This window comes from Vicia villosa, linkage group LG5 (assembly GCF_029867415.1).
Source record: "Vicia villosa cultivar HV-30 ecotype Madison, WI linkage group LG5, Vvil1.0, whole genome shotgun sequence".
NCBI lineage: Eukaryota > Viridiplantae > Streptophyta > Magnoliopsida > Fabales > Fabaceae > Vicia > Vicia villosa.
In genome coordinates this window covers 509,093-528,443 of record NC_081184.1, presented here as the reverse complement: position 1 = coordinate 528,443, position 19,351 = coordinate 509,093, and the positions used below count along the sequence as shown (strand labels likewise).

At 32.4% G+C, this 19,351-nt stretch overlaps 2 protein-coding genes across 2 annotated transcripts in view; both read right to left on the bottom strand.

The window, feature by feature from the left end:
- LOC131601067 (chloroplastic group IIA intron splicing facilitator CRS1, chloroplastic-like) overlaps positions 1 to 19,351 on the bottom strand; it is a 45,340-nt gene that overhangs the window by 12,009 nt on the left and 13,980 nt on the right. The window lies entirely within an intron of this gene.
- On the bottom strand, positions 4,734 to 7,253 carry LOC131601068 (F-box/LRR-repeat protein 3-like). The gene is made up of 2 exons (XM_058872791.1): positions 5,387 to 7,253; positions 4,734 to 4,954 (listed from the first exon to the last, which is right to left on the bottom strand). The coding sequence occupies exon 1, from the start codon at positions 7,199 to 7,201 to the stop codon at positions 5,426 to 5,428; it is 1,776 nt and encodes a 591-aa protein (XP_058728774.1). The 5' UTR covers positions 7,202 to 7,253; the 3' UTR covers positions 4,734 to 4,954; positions 5,387 to 5,425.

Here is a 19,351-nt window from a genome sequence, read left to right as displayed (position 1 = left end):
TCCATGCAAGTTATTCTAAAACAATCATAAAACAACAAGACCGACATAATAATTCGTCTCTAAACTATCGTTCCCCAGTGTTACAATCAGAGCATGACTCGACACGAACTACGGGCTAGCTTACAAGCTATCTTCACCCAGTCAAGACGCCGCTACATCCTTAATCTGAAATCATCAAAGTAAGGGTGAGTTTCATTCGAATTAATAAGCATTATGCAATCATAAGCAATAAAATCTCATAGTAATTATCATCCACTCAATCATACATATAATCGGAATTATTACAACAAGCAAGCATCATCCAACAATATTGGCCATCGGCCCACAACTCATCAATTTCATCAAGGATCAAGTCATATTAACAACATCTTCTTCATACATCAACCATGTAAAAACACACCAAGGCATAACACTGGATCTCATCCAATCATGTCATAACCAATGCATATGATTCGACTGACACTATGCATGTGGTACCAAAATTCGTGAATCATATCACAGGACTTCTCTCTTTGATACTGCCCTCTAGTCGCTCACACCCCACATGGGCACACGACTACTGCCTCATCGCTCACACCCCACATGGGCACACGATGACTTCCCGCTAATCTCCGCACAATGGGAATTAGCCTTCCAATGCAAATGATTTATGAATAATGCACACACGACACATACTTACATCTTTATACATCATCATCATTCCGATGCTTAACATCGCTTATCACCTCTTACCAATAAGGTCACAACAAGTATGTACATGTATAAGCATCATTAAATCATTCACATCCATACATCACATCATCACAATTAACATACACATCATATTAATGTTAATTGCCAACATATTAATATTAACAATATATTAATTTTCACAATCACCAATCATCATCATCATACACATACAATCATTCACATATGTACACTACATCCTCACAATTAACATACACATCATATTAATGTTAATTGCCACCATAACCAACATTTTAATATTAACAATATATTAATATTCACAATCACCAATCATCATCATCATACTTCGTACATCTATCATCATTACACACCACATATTAATTATATAAGACAACTCAACAGTAAGTCACACAGCATGTATCATTTACGACATGTTATACACCAACATCATTCATTGGATATTATAATCCCATCACCAACATAAATACATGCATCAATAGTCATATGAATAAGCACATATACGTATACCATGTTTCAATCATCAATAATTAATTTGAGTTCTTAAAGTAAAGTCGGCTACTGCCCATTTATCAATTCATCAGTTAAAGCATCTCATTAGCTTCGCAACGCCCAAAACGGCACATAAATCGGATACTCAGATCAGAAGTTATGAGTTTTCAAAGATAAAACATTTTTAGAAAAATGCTGCAGGAACCGGGTTGTCCCTACGTGGGAACCGGTTCCTGGCAGTCTCCAGAATCACGCCTCGGATTTTTACTATGGGGAACCGGGTTGTCCCTACATGGGAACCGGTTCCCAGCAACCCAAAATCCATACCTCTCTGTTTTTACAAGGGGGAACCGGTTCGTCCCATACGGGAACCGGTTCCTACGTACCTGCACAGCAAAATTCACTATTTTGACAGCATTTCCCTATCCCATTTTCAGGTACATAGAACATACGACACATATAACATCAATTTTCATATAAACACATAATTCAGACAAATTTTATACAAGTATTAACAACACATAACATGAGCATCAACAGAATCATGTAATTCATACCAATTCATCAAAACCTAACAAAGTCCCAAACCCGACACGTACGATTGAACTAGACAACAATCCTTATCAATCATACTACCTATAATCACATAAGGAATACTAACCCGAAGAATCCCCCCTTACCTCAGAGTCGAATCTTCGAAGTTCTTCTCCCCCTTTGGCTCTTCTCACTTTCACGTGTTCTCCTTTTCCAAAATCTGCTTCTATTGCTTCTGCTTCTCTTTTCCCAATTCCTTTATTTTATGAAAAATAAAATAAAATATTATAATGGGCTTGCTTAGTTAACACCCCCTCTTCTGCTAATCACCACTCTAGGCCCAATGCCAATAACTCATCATTTTCCAAATAATTCCAAATAAAATACTAAAATTCCAATTATTTAATTTAAATCCAAATTAAATTAATAAACTGAAATTATGGGGTGTTACATATTGCGGTCCTTCAAAAACTTTGAGGTAAAGTTTGTCAAACGTCAAGCGAATTCGGTTGCTCATTCTCTTGCAAGGGCGGCCAATTCTTGGGTTCGACGTAGTTTATTGAGTTCGACACCTCTTTGTATTGAACATCTTTTGATTAATGAAAGTCGTTAAGTGTGTTTTATTAAAAAAAAAAACTTGAATTATGATTTTAATAAATTTCAATAAAATCAAAATATTTTTTATTAATCTATAAAATATTTGTTTTCTCTTAACGATTGAGTAACAAGATGTCTATTGGTCTTCACAACGTTTTTAAATTGTAAATTAAATTCTGATTTCAATAAATTCCAATCATATATCAAAATATTTGTTAATCAACATAAAAAAAAATCCATCTATATTAAATAATTTCCATATTTCATATTAATTGTGCCGTTTTAAGTTGATTTGGTTTTAGAAACAAAGATACCTAATAAAAAATTATATTATTTAAAAATCTTAAAATATTTGCTATTAGTCTATCAAATTTTTTTCTGTGTATATTTTTTGGGTTAGCAGGTGTATTTAGATATAGTATACTAATTATATTTGTTAGATAGAGCGGAATTTTCGGTAGCCGGATGTGACAAGTTTAACATCTCTAGTTTGGGAGTTTCAAAGTTCATTTTAAGTAGCTTAACTCTCAAGTAGCCGGATAAATTCAAATGTGTAATCTAACAACATCTCCTAAAATATGAAAAATACCTTCTTCAGATATGTTAGTGCAATAACTGAAATAAAGGAATTGTAAATTGGGGAAAACGGAAGAAAATGTTTTGATGCTTTCATCTCTTAATCATGAATTGTGAGACAACCAAAGTGACTCTAATTGAAAGCTTACAACAATTAATAAAGTTTGATTATGTTAGATATGTGGGTGTTTAGCTGCCTTCTTTAGTTGGACTATGAAAGTTTGATTTCTATCTTGATTCAAATTTCATGTTGTAAATATTTTGACATGGTTTTGTGTTGAAATTATTATTAAATTAATTGATTGATTATATTTTGTTATGATTTGTTCAAAATTTGAATTTAGGACCTGTGCCTGAGGAATAGTAGATGTCCCCGATTAATCTTTGCCATAGCGACTTGATTCTTAATATTTGTCTCCCTTCTCATGTATGCTATTATTTTTCGTCAATGCCTACCGGTAGTGATGTTTAAATATATTGCTGATTTAACTATGCAGTCATATTATGAAGTGACCAAAATCTAGTTTGTTAGACAAATTTTTGAAGTTTTTCATAATCTGTTTTGTGAAGTGAATTGAAATTGGTGACTCCATTGACATATGAGTGGAGGGATTCAAACTACATTATTGAAAGACACTTGGAATTATGTTGCAGAAAGGGTTTCCATCTATGCCACTCTTAAGTTGCACCGTGATAAAAGGCATGTTCGGGCCCGACACCTCTAAAAAAAGGCATGTTCGAGCCCTTGTTAGACACATACACCGACACTTATGATTACATTTAACTTATTGATTTTTTCAAATTATTACCAGTATTGTCGTGTCAGACAGTGTTAGTGTCATGCTCGGGGTGTCCGTGCTTCAGTCTATAATAGAGTGTAATGCTATACTCAACTCATCTACTTTCATGTTGATCTTTCATAATCTATGGGGGCTTTTCATAGGTTGCTGAAATCGTCTTCCACAGTCTCCTCAGGTCTGCTGAACTTGTGCAGAATAGAATAGCTAAATTTCATACTGAGTTGGATGGTGAAATGATCTCAAGTAAAATTGAGTGCTCGGCAGACAGTGGCACATGAAACATATGTTTATTTCATGGATCTTTTGGCAAAGACAATCAGGTCAAAGTTTCTCTTATCAATGCATGATGTTATCGTATATGTTTCACGTTTCCATATATATATTGAGCTTATTGTGATTTTACTTGATGTGCCTAAATCTCGCTGCCCAATAATGTTATGTTCTCCCACACTAAAGTTATTATCTACTAATTGCAGGAGCACCCTGAGTGGGAAATTAAGAACGGTTCCGTCTTCTATCAAAAGGCAACAGACTCTGCACCTTGCAAAGAAATACCATCTCTGCAACTCATCAACCAAACACTTAGTTATGCTAGGGAGTTGGAGAGGATTATCTAAAAGGAAATGCATGCAAATAGGCCTGCGTTTTCAGAAATTGCTAAACACTGTCTTTTGTCTATGGATTGACTTCTATATCATAGGAACTAGATAATTAATGAGGATGTAGTTCGAATTTCAAATTCATTGGTGGTTGATGACGTTTCTGACATGTTTCTTTTGCAATTCAAGTTAGCGGAAATGGATTCAGTGACTTTCCACGGTAACTTTGGTGCAAATTGCTGTGGTGATGGCTTTAAAGTCACTCAAACATTATCCGAAGTTAATAACTTAAGTTTGGTCAATACAATCTCAAAATCCAAATTAGTAATCGTTTTCCAATCTTTAATATGGAAAGCAAAGAAAACATTGAAGCTGTCAGATAATTCTTAACTTCTATTATATATCATTTTTCTTGTAGGCAGAGAGAATGTTAATGTAATCTATGATAAAAAAAAACTAAACATTTTTCTTTATTTAAAGATGTAAGCTTGAAAACATAAATAAAAAAATAAATAAAATTAAAAATTTAAAACTTAAGTTGCTCTACAAAGTAGCAATACTGAATAACTAGGAGAAAAACAAAACTTGTCTTCAAAACAAGAAGCACTTTCTTTGGTATTCTAGTTGTAGTTGATGTGTTGGCTTCTCCTGCAGCACAATGATGTGTTGTGTATTAGTTACTGTCATTAAACAGGATGAGCCATACATAGCAAAAAAGCAGTCACTGCATTTGTTGTTTTCAATTGTCATACAGAAGAACACACTTGTGGATTAATAGACGAAAGTAATGCACTATTATTAAGCAAGTTTTGTTCAAAATATAAAGATGATAGGACGCATAGAAAACCCAGAAAAGTAACAGTAGAGAATATCGTGCTACAGGAAGTATGCGAAACTCATATACCAAGGAGGGCTGCAATAAATATGACTCAAATCTTATCAAAGTAATATGATAATTCAAAACAAAGCCATGAAAAACAATACAAATAAAAATTGCATGTAACACTCAAATGCTTACAGAATTATCATATGCAGACTAATGAGTAAATACTCAGTTGTAAATTGAAAAAAAAAACTTACATTTCAGAGTTCAAACTTCAATAAAGTACTTTTAGAATGCTAGAAAACACGGCATCCATGATGTGAAAAGAGTTTCATAGTTCCTCTAGTGAAACGAAAATGAGGTGGAGCAATTATCTTTCTTAAAGACAGGCTTGACAATAACATTGAGCAAACATCACCATGCACATTATAACATCTCCGCAAATTGATCTCTCTTAGTTGTGTGCAGTTTTCAAGCACATCTTTCACTCCTTTCTGTGTGATATTCCCACAATTTTCAAGGTCGAATTGCAAAAGCCCACGACAACCCTTTGTGATTGCATAGAGTGTTTTATCGTCAACGGTTGTATATGACAAATTCAACACCTCCAAGTTAGGAAGTTCAAAGTTCATTCCAACAAGTAGCTTCACTCTTGAACAATTGGCTAAGTTCAAATGTCTAATGTTACAAAATCTGCTAAAAACTTGACCAATACCTTCATCAGATATAAGTTGGCAAGAATTCAAATCAAGCAGCTGCAAATTGGAGAAAATGGAAGAAAACCTTATGATGGTTTCATCTCTTAACTCCTCACAATGAGCCAAATAGAGAGACTTTAATTGAGAGTTTACAATACAATCCATCGATGAATTAGAATTCCTCACGCTCTCTTTTCCAATAGATGTCCCTTCCATATTGATCTCAATAAGTGAAGGACAGTTCCTAACAAGTGCAAACAAGGCTGATTCTGTGAGTTTATTACAATGACTAAAGTTTATAGAGATCAAATCACCCAGAAATAAAGACAACTCCGCAACATGTTGATTATTTAGAAAATAAGTCCTTTGAAGATTCAAATGTTGTATACATGAACACTTGGATAGCAAAGAAAATATTCCAGTATAACTATATCCTCCACAATATCGGAGACCAAGCCTTGCCAAAGGAAGACCCTCCATTGCAATAGAGGAGAGCAACTCATCGGATATTCTCGAATAGAACAAATCAAGTGAAGTCAAACCCTTCAAACTCACCAAAGAGTCAATGAAAGATGTAGTGAGGCGGTCGAAATAACTTGCTATAAAAGACAAAGAGCTCAACGTTGGCCTCTCGTGGAGACCAGCTGCAATGTCAGACAGGGTTATGCGCCAACAATTAATGACGGTAACCTCTTGGAGAAGCTTACAGTTCTTGAACAAGTGGAAAAGTAATTTGTTGGAGATAGAGGAATTATGAGACAAGTTAACTTTGCGGAGTTTGGGCAGTGCCAACGAAAGAGCCTCTGCAGGGAAGAAAGCTGTTTTGTCAAATTTAAACTGTTTAGGTTTACTGAAGTCAAGTTCTTCGAGGAGAGGAAAGCATTCGGCAATGAATAACATGTGGGAATAATAGAGAGTAGCAATGTTGGAACATATGAGAGATGTCAAAGTCGTAATGTTTTTGGAGAAAACTCCAAGTCCCTTTGTTGGAATCTTGAGTTGGTTAGAGATATTGAGTGATGTGATTTTCAATGGAAAACGAGAGATTCCGACGAGAAGATCATCCAGATCACCATCGTAGTAGGATAGGTTGAGGGAGGCGATGTTGGAGAATCTACGGAAGAATTGGTATGTTGGATTATAGATAGTGAGAGATGATCGAAGACGGTTTGTGATGGAGAGTAACTGTTTGGAGACGAGGGAAAGAGACTTCAGATGAATGTAGCGACGGTGAGTGTGTTCGGTGTCGTGGTTGATAAGGAATTCCAAGATATATTCCCAACATTCATCTGGTAAGTAAACATTACTTGAAGAAGAAGCAGTAGCCATAGCCATCGTTGATTTTGATTTGAGAGAGTTTCTTTTCCTCTTCATGTTGGAAACTTCGGTGCCGCCGAATATTTGAGGGATTATATTACTGGTTATAAAGTTAGGTTAAACTCAAATTTTGATAAAATCAACCTTGGATTTCGTTTTTGGTGTTTTGCGTATTAGAAGCAGGCCCGGCCTAAGCCCAAGGCAAGTAAGGCAAGGGCCTTAGGCCTCATAATTTTGGGCCTTTATTTAGGCTTCATATGCTAAATAAAAATAGGCCCCGTTTTAAAATAATTTGTAAATGTTCCGCAGTAATATATTGTGATATAAGTTGACGGAATGGTAACGTGATTTTTAAGAGGGATGATGTTGTTGGGCTCGATACCCTTTGCTAATTGTTTTCTATTTTTAAATATTTTGGCATATCACATGATGGTGCATACTTGCATGACTTTTGCTAATATGCATAAGGAAAATGCTTATGCATCATGCATAAGCCTTATATAAGCCATTTGATCATGTTTTTAATACAGTATTAAGTATTGAGTATTAACTATTGAGTGATGAATATTGAGTATTGAGTAATAACAATTGATATCTAGAATTTAATCCAATGGTCCATAATAATCTATGCATGGTGCATATATTTTTATCTATGCACGGTAACTGCACCCTACTTGCACTACCTTATAAATATTTTTGCATATCATCATGTTCTTATTTAATTTAATATACACCGTTTTAAAAATTGTATATTTAATAATTAATAAAATTTAAAATTACTTTATAAATATCTATTTTTTATTTGTTAGACATTTACTTTAAAAATTTAATAAAAAAAACGTTTTTTTTACAATTAAACATTTTTAAAAGTAAAAATTAGTATGATTCTAATTCAATCTAAGACTAAATGTATACACCAGCTTCTATAATCATTATATTATATCAAAAAAATTATAAAAAATTATGTAAAAATTTAATACATTGCTTTTTTATTTTTATTTTAAAAAAATTATTAAAACTCTATTATTGCTTATACACAACAAAAACTAACATTAATCATAAAAATTATACTTTCAAATAAACTAAATTATTCTTCTTTCGCCTTAGGCCTACAAATATGTTGGGCCGGTCCTGATTAGAAGTTTTAAATTTTTAGGGTTTCTTTAGAATGAAATATTTTAACTATAAATAAGGTTAGTAATATGGGCCTATGCTTAACTTAAACTGACTCACTAATAGATACATCATCATATGCAATTGTGTAGCCGGGTAAATAGCTTTCAATTTGTATTTAAGAAAAACTTTGAGGTTGTGTTAATAGTGCAATTGTGTATCCGGGTAAAAATACTTAGTAATATGATAACATTTAACTATAAATAGCTTTCTTATATACATACATCATATGCATTTTCTTCACTTATTAAAGTTTTCTTGGTTTTTTTATTTTCACCACCCATATAATTCGGTAAATCTCTAATATTATAATTTATTATCTTCACTAGGTATAAAACCTGCGCGTTGCGCGGTTGGCCTATACTATATTACTGTTATTGCACATAAAATTTTAAACTTTATCAAAATTTTAGATTATTGTTTTGTTTGTGGACTATTTTTTAAATGATTTTATTTGAGTAGTTATTATATATAGTTTTATAAACACATATTTAAAAAAAATGAATTTTAAGAATAATATAAATAGTCATTTGATTATGTTTATATGACTTCTCTTTTAATGAGTTTGTTTGAATAATTATCTATAGAATGAGTTTATTATAATAATTGAGAAGATGTTAAATTTTAAGAAGTAATAAAAAAGATCGATGTAATATAAATAATATGGGAATTAGATTAAATTTTATAAAATTGTATCTTGAAAATTTAATGAATGAATATTAATATATAAAATAACATTTGTTTGATTGTCATTTAAATGATTAAAATTTCTATTAATAATAAGTAAGAAATATAAATTCAAAATTTCTAATACTCACCGATTATAAGTTTAGGATTAGAATTGATAGATAATTATTTGGAGTTTTTAGAAATGTTTCATATTTTATCATAATATTGTATCATATTTTTTTAATTAATATCATGTATTAATATAAACTCTAATATTTATTATATTTATTTTTATCAATTATATGTCGGAGGTTGTTTTTAACTCTTGGATGTGACTTCATTTTTATTATAATTTAGAGGAAAATTGTAACTTTTATGTTTGAAGTATTCTACCTCTCACTTGTTTTGAATAATAGAAATTTTCCGCTTTGTATTTACTTGGAATATCCCTTATACTCTTTTCATAATTCCATTGTTTATTAATTTTTTTTTTACCATAACCTTTAGCAAATATTCTTGATATATTAAATGCAATATTATTTACGATAGAGGGTACTCATGTCATGTACCTATTATTTACCATAACCTTTATATGTTATTTTTGTTATGAATAAAAATTTGTATTTAATATTTGTCAAACGGTTGTAATGCCCAAATAAAAGAACCATATTCAACTGAAAAAATTAGTGTAGTCACAGTAGAAAATAAAAAATTCTGAAACCACAAACCACAGTAAATAATTATATTTTTATTAAATTAATAATTTTAATGCAATTTATTCTTCTGACCTAACATAAAAAAAATAAACAATAAAATATATGTAAACAAAAATAAATATATTAAATAAATTTAAGGAGTAAAAAAGTGGAAAAGAAAATATTAAAATTTATATATATCTTGTTGTTCTTCTGATCTCACAAACTAATCCACCCTGAGGTATTGGAGTATTGTAGATTCAAAAATAAAATTTAAACCTGAAAAAGCTTGAAAAAAATATTATAAGACATAACAAATTCAAAAATAAGATTCAGATCTAAAAAAAAATACAAAATGAAATTTTAAAAACTACATAACTTTTATTCTTCTTACCTAGCATAGAAAAAAACATAAACAATTTATATAAATAAAATTAAATATTTTAAAATTAGATGCAATTCTTCATAAACAATTTATAAATTCTAAAATTTGCATACCTTGATGTCCTTCTAATCCATACACTAATACACTATAAGATTCAGATAAAAAATAAGATCTAGGCTTAAAAAATAAAAAAAATAAAAAAGAATGTAAGTTATTATAGATACAAAAATAAGGTTAAAAGAGATACATTTTTTTTCCAAAAATATACACATTTTTATTCTTCTGATGTAGCCTGAAGAAAATAAATATAAATAATATATAAAAATAAATAAAATTAAATATTTTTTTTCGAATCAATAGAATTTGATTAATTCAAAAAACATTCTATACACGGCGATCGCTCACGATCCAGCACAAGCACAAGCCCGAAAACAAAAACAAACTATGTGCCTACACCTACAGCATAAGCAAAGCTAATTGGTCCCTATATTTCTTAGCATTCCAAAGTCTATATACAAGAGTATCTATAATATCTTTATCAATGGCATCTATGTGATTTCTCAGACCAAAAACCATCTCATTCCTCGCTTTCCACACAGCATACACAGTTTCGGTAATGGCACTTTTCAAAAGTGTCGCTCTCCAACTTTTGCCCTTGCAATTTCTAGTAGCCCAAGCAAGTTCTCTATCCCAATCCATTGGTGCGTGGGTAATATTGGTCCAGTGCAGAACTTTTTCCCAGATACTTCTAAGACGGGTACAACAGAAGAAGAGATGGCTTATAGTTTCCTGTTGCGAATAGAACGAACATTTATCCTCGGGGAGCAATCCAAATCTCTTCATCCTCTCTTTTGTTGCCAATCTACCATTACATGCTAACCAAAATATGAATATAGATCGAGGTCGAGCAAAGTTACCAAACATCATATGCTTCCACACAGGTTTCACATCCGTGGCTAGAAGTTTGAAGTATAGGCTCTTCAACTGCAATTTATTACCAGCTAGAGGAATATCCAGATCTTGGTATAACTGTCTAGTAAGGAGTAGTTCCTTGAATATCCAAGAGTACCTCTCCTTGATGGGAACCTGCATAAGATCAACATCCTTCAAGTAGTACTCATGAGACCACTTAATCCAGAGAGAATCTGCCTTCCTATGTAAATTCCAAAGGAGCTTGAGCATACATAGCTTATTCCAGGATTCAAGGTCTATAATGCTCATGCCTCCATAAGCTTTCGGTTTGCACACCTTCTTCCATGCCATGGGAGCTTTCCTAGACACAGCCTTATCACCTGTCCATAAGAAACTACGACAAATAGCATCAATACGATGAAGGACTACCTTAGGAATAGGCAGCACTTGCATCCTGAAATTGACCACAGCAAAAAGAACACTCTTAATCAACAGCACTCTCCCCGCATATGTAAGGAGTTTAGAACTCCAATGAGTGACCCTCTGAATAATTTTATCAATCAGTACAAGATAGTGTTTTGCAGCCAGCTTCCTACTAGTTAAAGGGAGACCAAGATACCTAAACGGTAACACACCTTCCCTATAACCAGAATGCTCTCTAATTGCATCCCTAATGGTCCTCTCCACTCCACCAAAATAAATGAAACATTTACTAGGATTCAGATGCAGACCTGTGGATTTTGTGAAAACATCAACCTTAGCCAGAATCAGATTGATAGAATTCAGGTCTCCACGTGCAAAGAGCAGCAAATCATCAGCAAAGGTCAGGCTAGTGATCTTCAATCTCTTACACTTTGAATGATATTTGAAGCTAGGAAATCTGTCAAGTTGAAGAAGTAATCTTGTGAGGTACTCCATCATAATCACAAAGAGGAGGGGTGACAAAGGGTCACCTTGCCTGATCCCCCTCTTAGCAGCCATAGTTTGGGAATATTCACCATTAATATGAAACCTGTAGGACACTGTAGATACAGTTAGCATAATCCACTTAGTAAATCTAGTAGGGACCCCTAACTCCATCAAGATGCTTTCAAGTGCTTTCCAGTCTACCATATCATAGGCCTTTTGTAAGTCAATCTGCAGCATACAATTGGGGGTGGAATGTTTCCTCTCATACCCTCTGATTAACTCATACGCCAGAAGAACATGATCTTGCAAGTGTTGTCCCTTAACAAAAGCAGCCTGATTCTTAGAGATAATGGATTGCAAGACACAACCTAATCTCCCAGTTAAAACCTTAGAGATTATTTTGTAAATGGTGGTACAACAGGATATAGGCCTATAGTCCTTTGCAGCCTTTGCCAAACTGTGTTTAGGGATGAGAGCTATAACTGCAGTATTGAAACCATGATGCAAATTTCCTTGAGCAAAGAACTCCAGCATAGCCCTACACACATCATCTCCCACAATGTTCCAAGCCTTCTTAAAAAACCTTGCTCCAAATCCATCAATGCCAGGGGTTTTATTATCCCCAATACCAGTAAGAGCCTTATAAATCTCCTCCTTAGTGATAGGTTTTATAAGGAACTCTCTCTGCTCACAAGATAGGTGTGCACCTTGTCTAAGGGCAGGAATATTCACTCCATTAAGAGCCACCTCAGCAGTGCCCATAATATCAGTATAGTATCTCAACACCTCTGCCTCAATATCCTGATGGTTATGGACTATAGTCCCATCATCCTTGCTCAAGCACCTGATGAAATTCTGTTTTTGCCTTTGTTTGATATATGCATAGAAGTATCTGTTATTACCATCCCCTGCCTTTATCCAGTCTATTTTTGCCCTTTGACTAATGTCCAGGTGTTCCAATTCTGCTAAGTAAAGGACTTGATCCGTATGCTGCTTCACTAGATTAATGAGATCTGGGTTATGTCTATCAGTAGCAAGGGCCTGTTGAGGCTCAAGGAGAACCTTCCTAGCACCTTCTAGCTGCCTCTTTAGCCCAACCAAAGGTCTACCAAACCTTTTCAGAATGGGAACTAGCCTCTTCAACTTGTGCCAAACAACATACATGGGAGAGCCCCTAATAGGAGTTTGCCAACTCAGAAGAACTGCCTGGTGAAAACCTTCCAGCTCAGTAATGTTGTTTCTGAACTTAAACTGTCTAGTCTTCATAGTAACAGGATCCTCTTTCCTAAGGCAAAGGAGGGCATGGTCAGACACATGGGGTTCCATGACAAGGAGACCGGAATCCATATTGCTAGTAATCCAATCCAAGTTCCCCAAGACATGATCTATTCTGGAGTATATGATACCATCAACTTGCTTGTTAGACCATGTGTAGTAATCACCACTACTATCCATTTCCGCCAAACCAACTGTGTCCATCATCTCAACAAGGTCCTGAAACTCAGAGTCAGTCACATGTCTGCCGCCAATACGATCTTGAGCTTTAATCACATTATTGAAGTCTCCTATTAAGCACCATGGACCCTGTAGATTGTGACTAATCCCCTCAATATCCTTCCATAAGAAAATATCTAAATTTCTACACCTTGTTGTTCTTCTAAATCTTGTACAGAAAAACTACATTTAAACAACACGTTGTTAATTATTAACCCTCTTGCATGCAAAAGGTATGATATATACCTTGAAATTTATAGTCATCATTTATGTCAAAATAAATGTAAAAACCTTTTGTCGGTATGAGTTCTATGCGTTAGAATTCAGAGTATTAAAATTCATATAATGTTGCAATTAAATTATTCATTACAACTAAAAGAGTTACAATAGAGTGACTCATAATCGAATAATAAATAAAAAGTAATTAGAATTTATAGAGTCTTGCAATTAAATTATCCATTACAACTAAAAGAGTTACAATAGAGTGACTCATAATCAATTAATAATTAATAATTAAAAAATTATTTAAGAACATATGATTTTCTATAGATAGTTTTTATAAATATTTTTTTCTATTTATAAAATTATTAAACAAAAAGTAAGAAAATGTATGGAAAGATATTTTTTGACAAAACATATATAAATAAAGATTTTATACTGCAATACCAATTTTTTTAATATATAATGATAAAGAAATTATTAAAATTAATATATAGTTATGTGTGAATTAAATTTAAAAAAATGAATAGTTTTAAAAGCAGTCAAGGAGAATTAATAAAGAAGTTATACAAATAATTGATAATTAAAAGATATTAATCAAAATTAATTATTAAAATTATTTTTTAATTATATTAGTGTTATAATCCTTAATAATATTTATATAATAAATAAAATTGAAACTTAAAATGATTATAAAATTTTAACTATAATAATGCTAAGGCTAATTAATATTAGAAATTTTAAGAGATTGACACCTCAGCATTGGTGTTATATTAGAATGACACATCAATTTTAGGTTTAGGTTTGTTGCAAAAGTTGTCATCATGACAACCTTACATTTAGATTAAGTAGATAACTCAACATGCAACACCCCTTCTACACACAACAGATAAAATAAACAACACCTATATACCTTTTCCTCATATACGTTAACCAATGTTCTCTTGTCTATATATATTGCATTTATTAATTGTTGTAAGCCGTTAATTATGTTAAGGCAACTCGGGAATCACAACAAGAGAGCATATTTTACACTTATAACACACATTTGTGAGAGACACATACTGTAATTATTAGAAGACTAGTTTTAATTTTTAATTTTTAGATTTATTAGTCATTTCTATTTTAGTCTAGTATTTATTTTCTGCAACTTTAATTATATGTTAACCCCTAGAAGTAAAACTATATATAGTAGAATCATTTTATTTGGACCGTTTAACTCCTTCCATCTAAATAACAACAATAATATGCATATAATCCAAAATCTTATCATTAGTTAATTAATATTGGTAGTTATCATTTGTGTAATATATATTGTTGAAGAAAATGGACAATATAATGTAATTGCATTTTTTTGTTTCGAATTGCTATAAAATATATATTTTTACTTCTACAAATTTACAAATTAAATGATGTTGGTTCAGTGGCAAGTTAGGCGCATCATCACCTTTGAGAAGGTGAGGTCAATTGCGTAGTCTTTGAGGGTTTGAGATTTTATTTATTTATTTTGGTTCCGGGCACTATCAAACTCGAGACTCCAAGGGGAGCAAACCCTTAGGACCCGAACTTCCTTCCGCTGGGCCAACCCTTATTTGTAAAATTTTAATTTTAATTTTTTTAGGGTTTGTTTAGAATGAAATATTTTTGAGCTATAGCTACGGGTGGGATACGGAGATACTAATATGGCATGGCATAATCTATAGAGACTCATATTACATTAATTTTTTTTAAGCATAATTAATCAACAAATCCTTTAATTTAATTTAATGTTTCGCTTTAGTCTCTTAACTAAAAAATGTTATATTTTAGTCCCTTAAAAACACTTATGTTAGTCAATTTGGTCCTTAATTTCCGCCATTTTTTTGTCAAAAATCATTAGTTTTACTAACCGTAGATTTCCAACAAGGCTCAAGATACATTGTTGACTCATGATATGTATTAAAAATCAAATTTAATAAATTGCTGTAGTTGTAACATTAAACGTAATTGTAACATGAAGCAGCAGTAATTCACCTAGAGGACTTAGGGGGATACAAACAGATCGACTAATTCACTTAGAGGACTTTCACCCTGTGTAGTTCTTCGAACTCGAAATCTCAAGGGGAGCAAACCCTTGGGACCCGAGTTCCTTCTGTTGGACCAACCCTTATTTGTAAAATTATAAGTAATTTTTTTAGGGTTTGTTTAGACTGAAATATTTTTGAGCTATAGCTACGGGTGGGATTCAGACATACTAATATGGCATGGCATTACCTACCGAGACTCAGATTACATTAATTTGTTTTAAGCATAATTAATCAACAAGTCCTTTAATTTAATTTAATGTTTCGATTTAATCTCTTAACTAAAAATGTTATACTTTAGTCCCTTAAAAACACTTATGTTAATCAATTTGGCCCTTTCCGCCATTTTTTGTAAAAAATCGTTAGTTTTAATAACGTAGATTTAAAACAAAGCTCAAGATATAGCGGATTGGGTTGGCATAGGGAATTTCAAGGCGGACGGTTTTAAGGAAAGCTTCTTGCTGTGGATCTCCTTTTGTAAGAAGCAGAAGTGGAAAAAAGGAAAAGAGGGAGTGGTGTGGGTGGCGGTAGTTTGGTCGCTTTGGAAGGCGAGAAACGGTATAGTTTTTAGGGGAGATTCGTGGAATATATCGGATATAATATGGGAAATCAAAGCTTTGGTTTGGAGGTGGATGTTTATTAGGAAAATTACCCAACCTAATTTTAGTTTTTACAAGTTTAGTAGAAATCCGAGTTTTTATTTATGGTAAAGGCAATTGACGTGTAATTTTCTTATCGAGTTTTTATCTCGATCTGTTCTCCGTTATTAATATATGTTGATTTAAAATTTAAAAAAAAAAAAAAACAAAGCTCAAGATACATTGTTGACTCATCATATGTGTTAAAAATCAAATTTAATAAATTGTTGTAGTTGTAACATGAAGCAGCAGTAAACAAGTTGTTTTTCAAGTCGGTCTCTAGTTATAAGATCTAACCTTACAAACACAAAGTAGTTATATAGAACAAATTATAAAATAACTTCCAGAATGTCATTCCAACACCTTAACAAGTTATACTTAATTTGTGTTGCACTGTCAGCATCAATGACAAATTGGTTTTGGTGCACTACCTGCAAAGAGATTAAGAAGAAAGAATAAATTAAATTAGACTTTACGGAACTCTGTTAAGTCAGTTCAATTGATAGTTGTGTAAAGATATTAATTGCAGAGACGTGAATTCAAATTTACGACATTCCGTCGGTTCACCTTTAAAAGAGTGAATTTCAAATCAAACCATAGCAATAAAACAGAGGCTTGATTTTCAATTTTGCATTGCACAATAACTAAAGCTATTTCATACACATTAACTTTCATACACATTAACTTTCTTAAGAAAAACGTAATTTCTTTTAGGAGTAAATCTGAGAAGAAAAATATCTTACATTCTTAAACTTTAACAAGACGCTCTCCTAATCTTGGCAAATAAGGCATCCATGATTCGAGAAGACCTTTCTCTCTTTCTTGCTTAAATAACAATGACTTGGAGTTGTTATCTTTCTCAATGATGGTCTTAATACCACCATTGAAGCAACAAATTTTGAACGCACGTTATCGCAATACCCCAAGTTGATCTCTCTCAGGTGTGTGCAATTATATATCACATGCTTCACTCCTTTCTCGGTGATATAATCACAACCTGCAAGGTTCAGTGTCAAAAGTTGACAACAATAGTTTGAGATCACATAGAGTGTTTCATCAATAACTTCAGTAAATGACAAGTTTAACACCTCTAATTTAGAAACTCCAAAATTTATTCCAGGTAGCTTAACTTTAGAACAATCTTCTAAGTTGAGATGTTTAATCTTTAAACATCTCCTTAAAACTTGACCAACACCTTCTTCAGAAACGTTGCGACAACCATTCAAATCAAAGAGCTGCAGATTAGGGAAAATAGAAGCAAACATTATGATGCTTTCGTCACTTAACCATGAATTAGAAGCCAAATTGAGATATTTTAATTGAGGGTATACACATACACCAGAGTCTATACAAAAATTAGTATCATGTATACTCTCCCATCCAATTTCTTTCATTTTGATCTCACCAAGTGTAGGACAGTTTCCAACAAGTGCAAACAATGTTGATTGTGTGAGCTTCTTACATTTGCTAAGATTTATAGACACCAAATCACTCAGAAATAATGACAATTCAACAACATGTGCATCCTTTAGGAAACCAGCATTTTGAAGATCCAAATGTTGTATATGTTGACACTTGGATAATAGATTAAAGATTCCAACATAGCTATAGCCGGTGCAATAATGGAGGACAATTCTCCTCAGAGGCAAACCTTCCCTTGCAATAACGGATAACAACTCATTGGAGATATTAAGAAAAAACAAATCAAGACAAGTCAAACTCTTCAAACGCACCAAAGAGTCAATGAAAGGTGGAGTAATGTTAGTTGCAGGTTTGGAAAAGGAAAAAGACCTCAATGAAGGTCTCTCAGAGAGAGCTAACGCCATGCCTGCAATAGTTATTTTAAAACAGCAATACAGGTTGGCCTCTTCTAGATGCTTGCAATTCTTAAACAAATGGAAAATCATTTGATCATTGATATAACTATGACGAGAGAGGTTAACTTTACGGAGTTTGAGAAGTGCTAGTGTAAGAGCTTCTAGCTTTTTGAGGTATTTACCGTGGCATTTTTTGGGATTACTGAGGTCGAGTTCTTCGAGTAAAGGGAAACAATCGGCAATGAGTAAAAGGTCAACGGCCTTGATAGAATGTAAGTTGGAACAAGTGAGAGAAGTCAAGGATGTAATATTTTTGGAGAAAATTCTCAATCCATTGGTGGGAATTGTAGGTTTATCGGAGAGATCGAGTGATTTAAGGTTGAGTTGAAAATAAGATATTTGAGAGAGAAACATGTTGAGGTCACCATGGAAGCAAGTAAGGTTGAGGGATAATAGATTGGTGAATCTTTGGAATAGGTTAGGGAGGAATGGATAGTAGAGAGTGAGAGAGGATCGGAGACTGTTAGTGATAGAGAGGAACTGTTTTGAGACAGTTGAGAGAAGCTTGAAATTGTCTTCATCTTCTTCTTTCAGGAATTTAAAGACCAATTCCCAACACTCATCTGGTAAATAATGAGTTTGTTGTTTTGAAATTTTGAGAGATTTTCTTTTGCTTTTCATATTGATTGGAACAAATTTGTGATGGTTTAGGGTTTAGGGTTTAGGTTAGGTTATGATATATATATATATATATATATATATATATATATATATATATATATATATATATATATATATATATATATATAAAATAGTAACAAACTCAACGAAGAAGAATTTATAAAAACAAATCGGTTGCAATATAAATACCATGTCAAATTTTGTTTTAATCTTACGGAAAAATAGGTTATTTAAACCTTCCATACCAAATAAAACAAAATAAAATCTCTTTCATAACATAAATATTTATTATTGCATTTTTTATTAGATCAATTTACTATCAATTTACCACATAAAACAAAGTTAAATCTCTCTCAACACAAATACTTGCTGAATATAATTCGGCTAAATTAGAGGATTATATACTAAGATTTATTTCTTAATAAATACAAAATATATACTTTATAATTTTTAAATAGCCTGTCAATAGTTACTAAATTTTGATCTTTAAATAAATGAAATAGAAAAAACGATAATAAATAACATTAAAGTATAGAATTTAATTGAAATACA

Bases quoted from the DNA above. Each gene is read 5' to 3' on its own strand.
- LOC131601068 (XM_058872791.1), bottom strand. From the start codon at position 7,201: ATGAAGAGGAAAAGAAACTCTCTCAAATCAAAATCAACGATGGCTATG.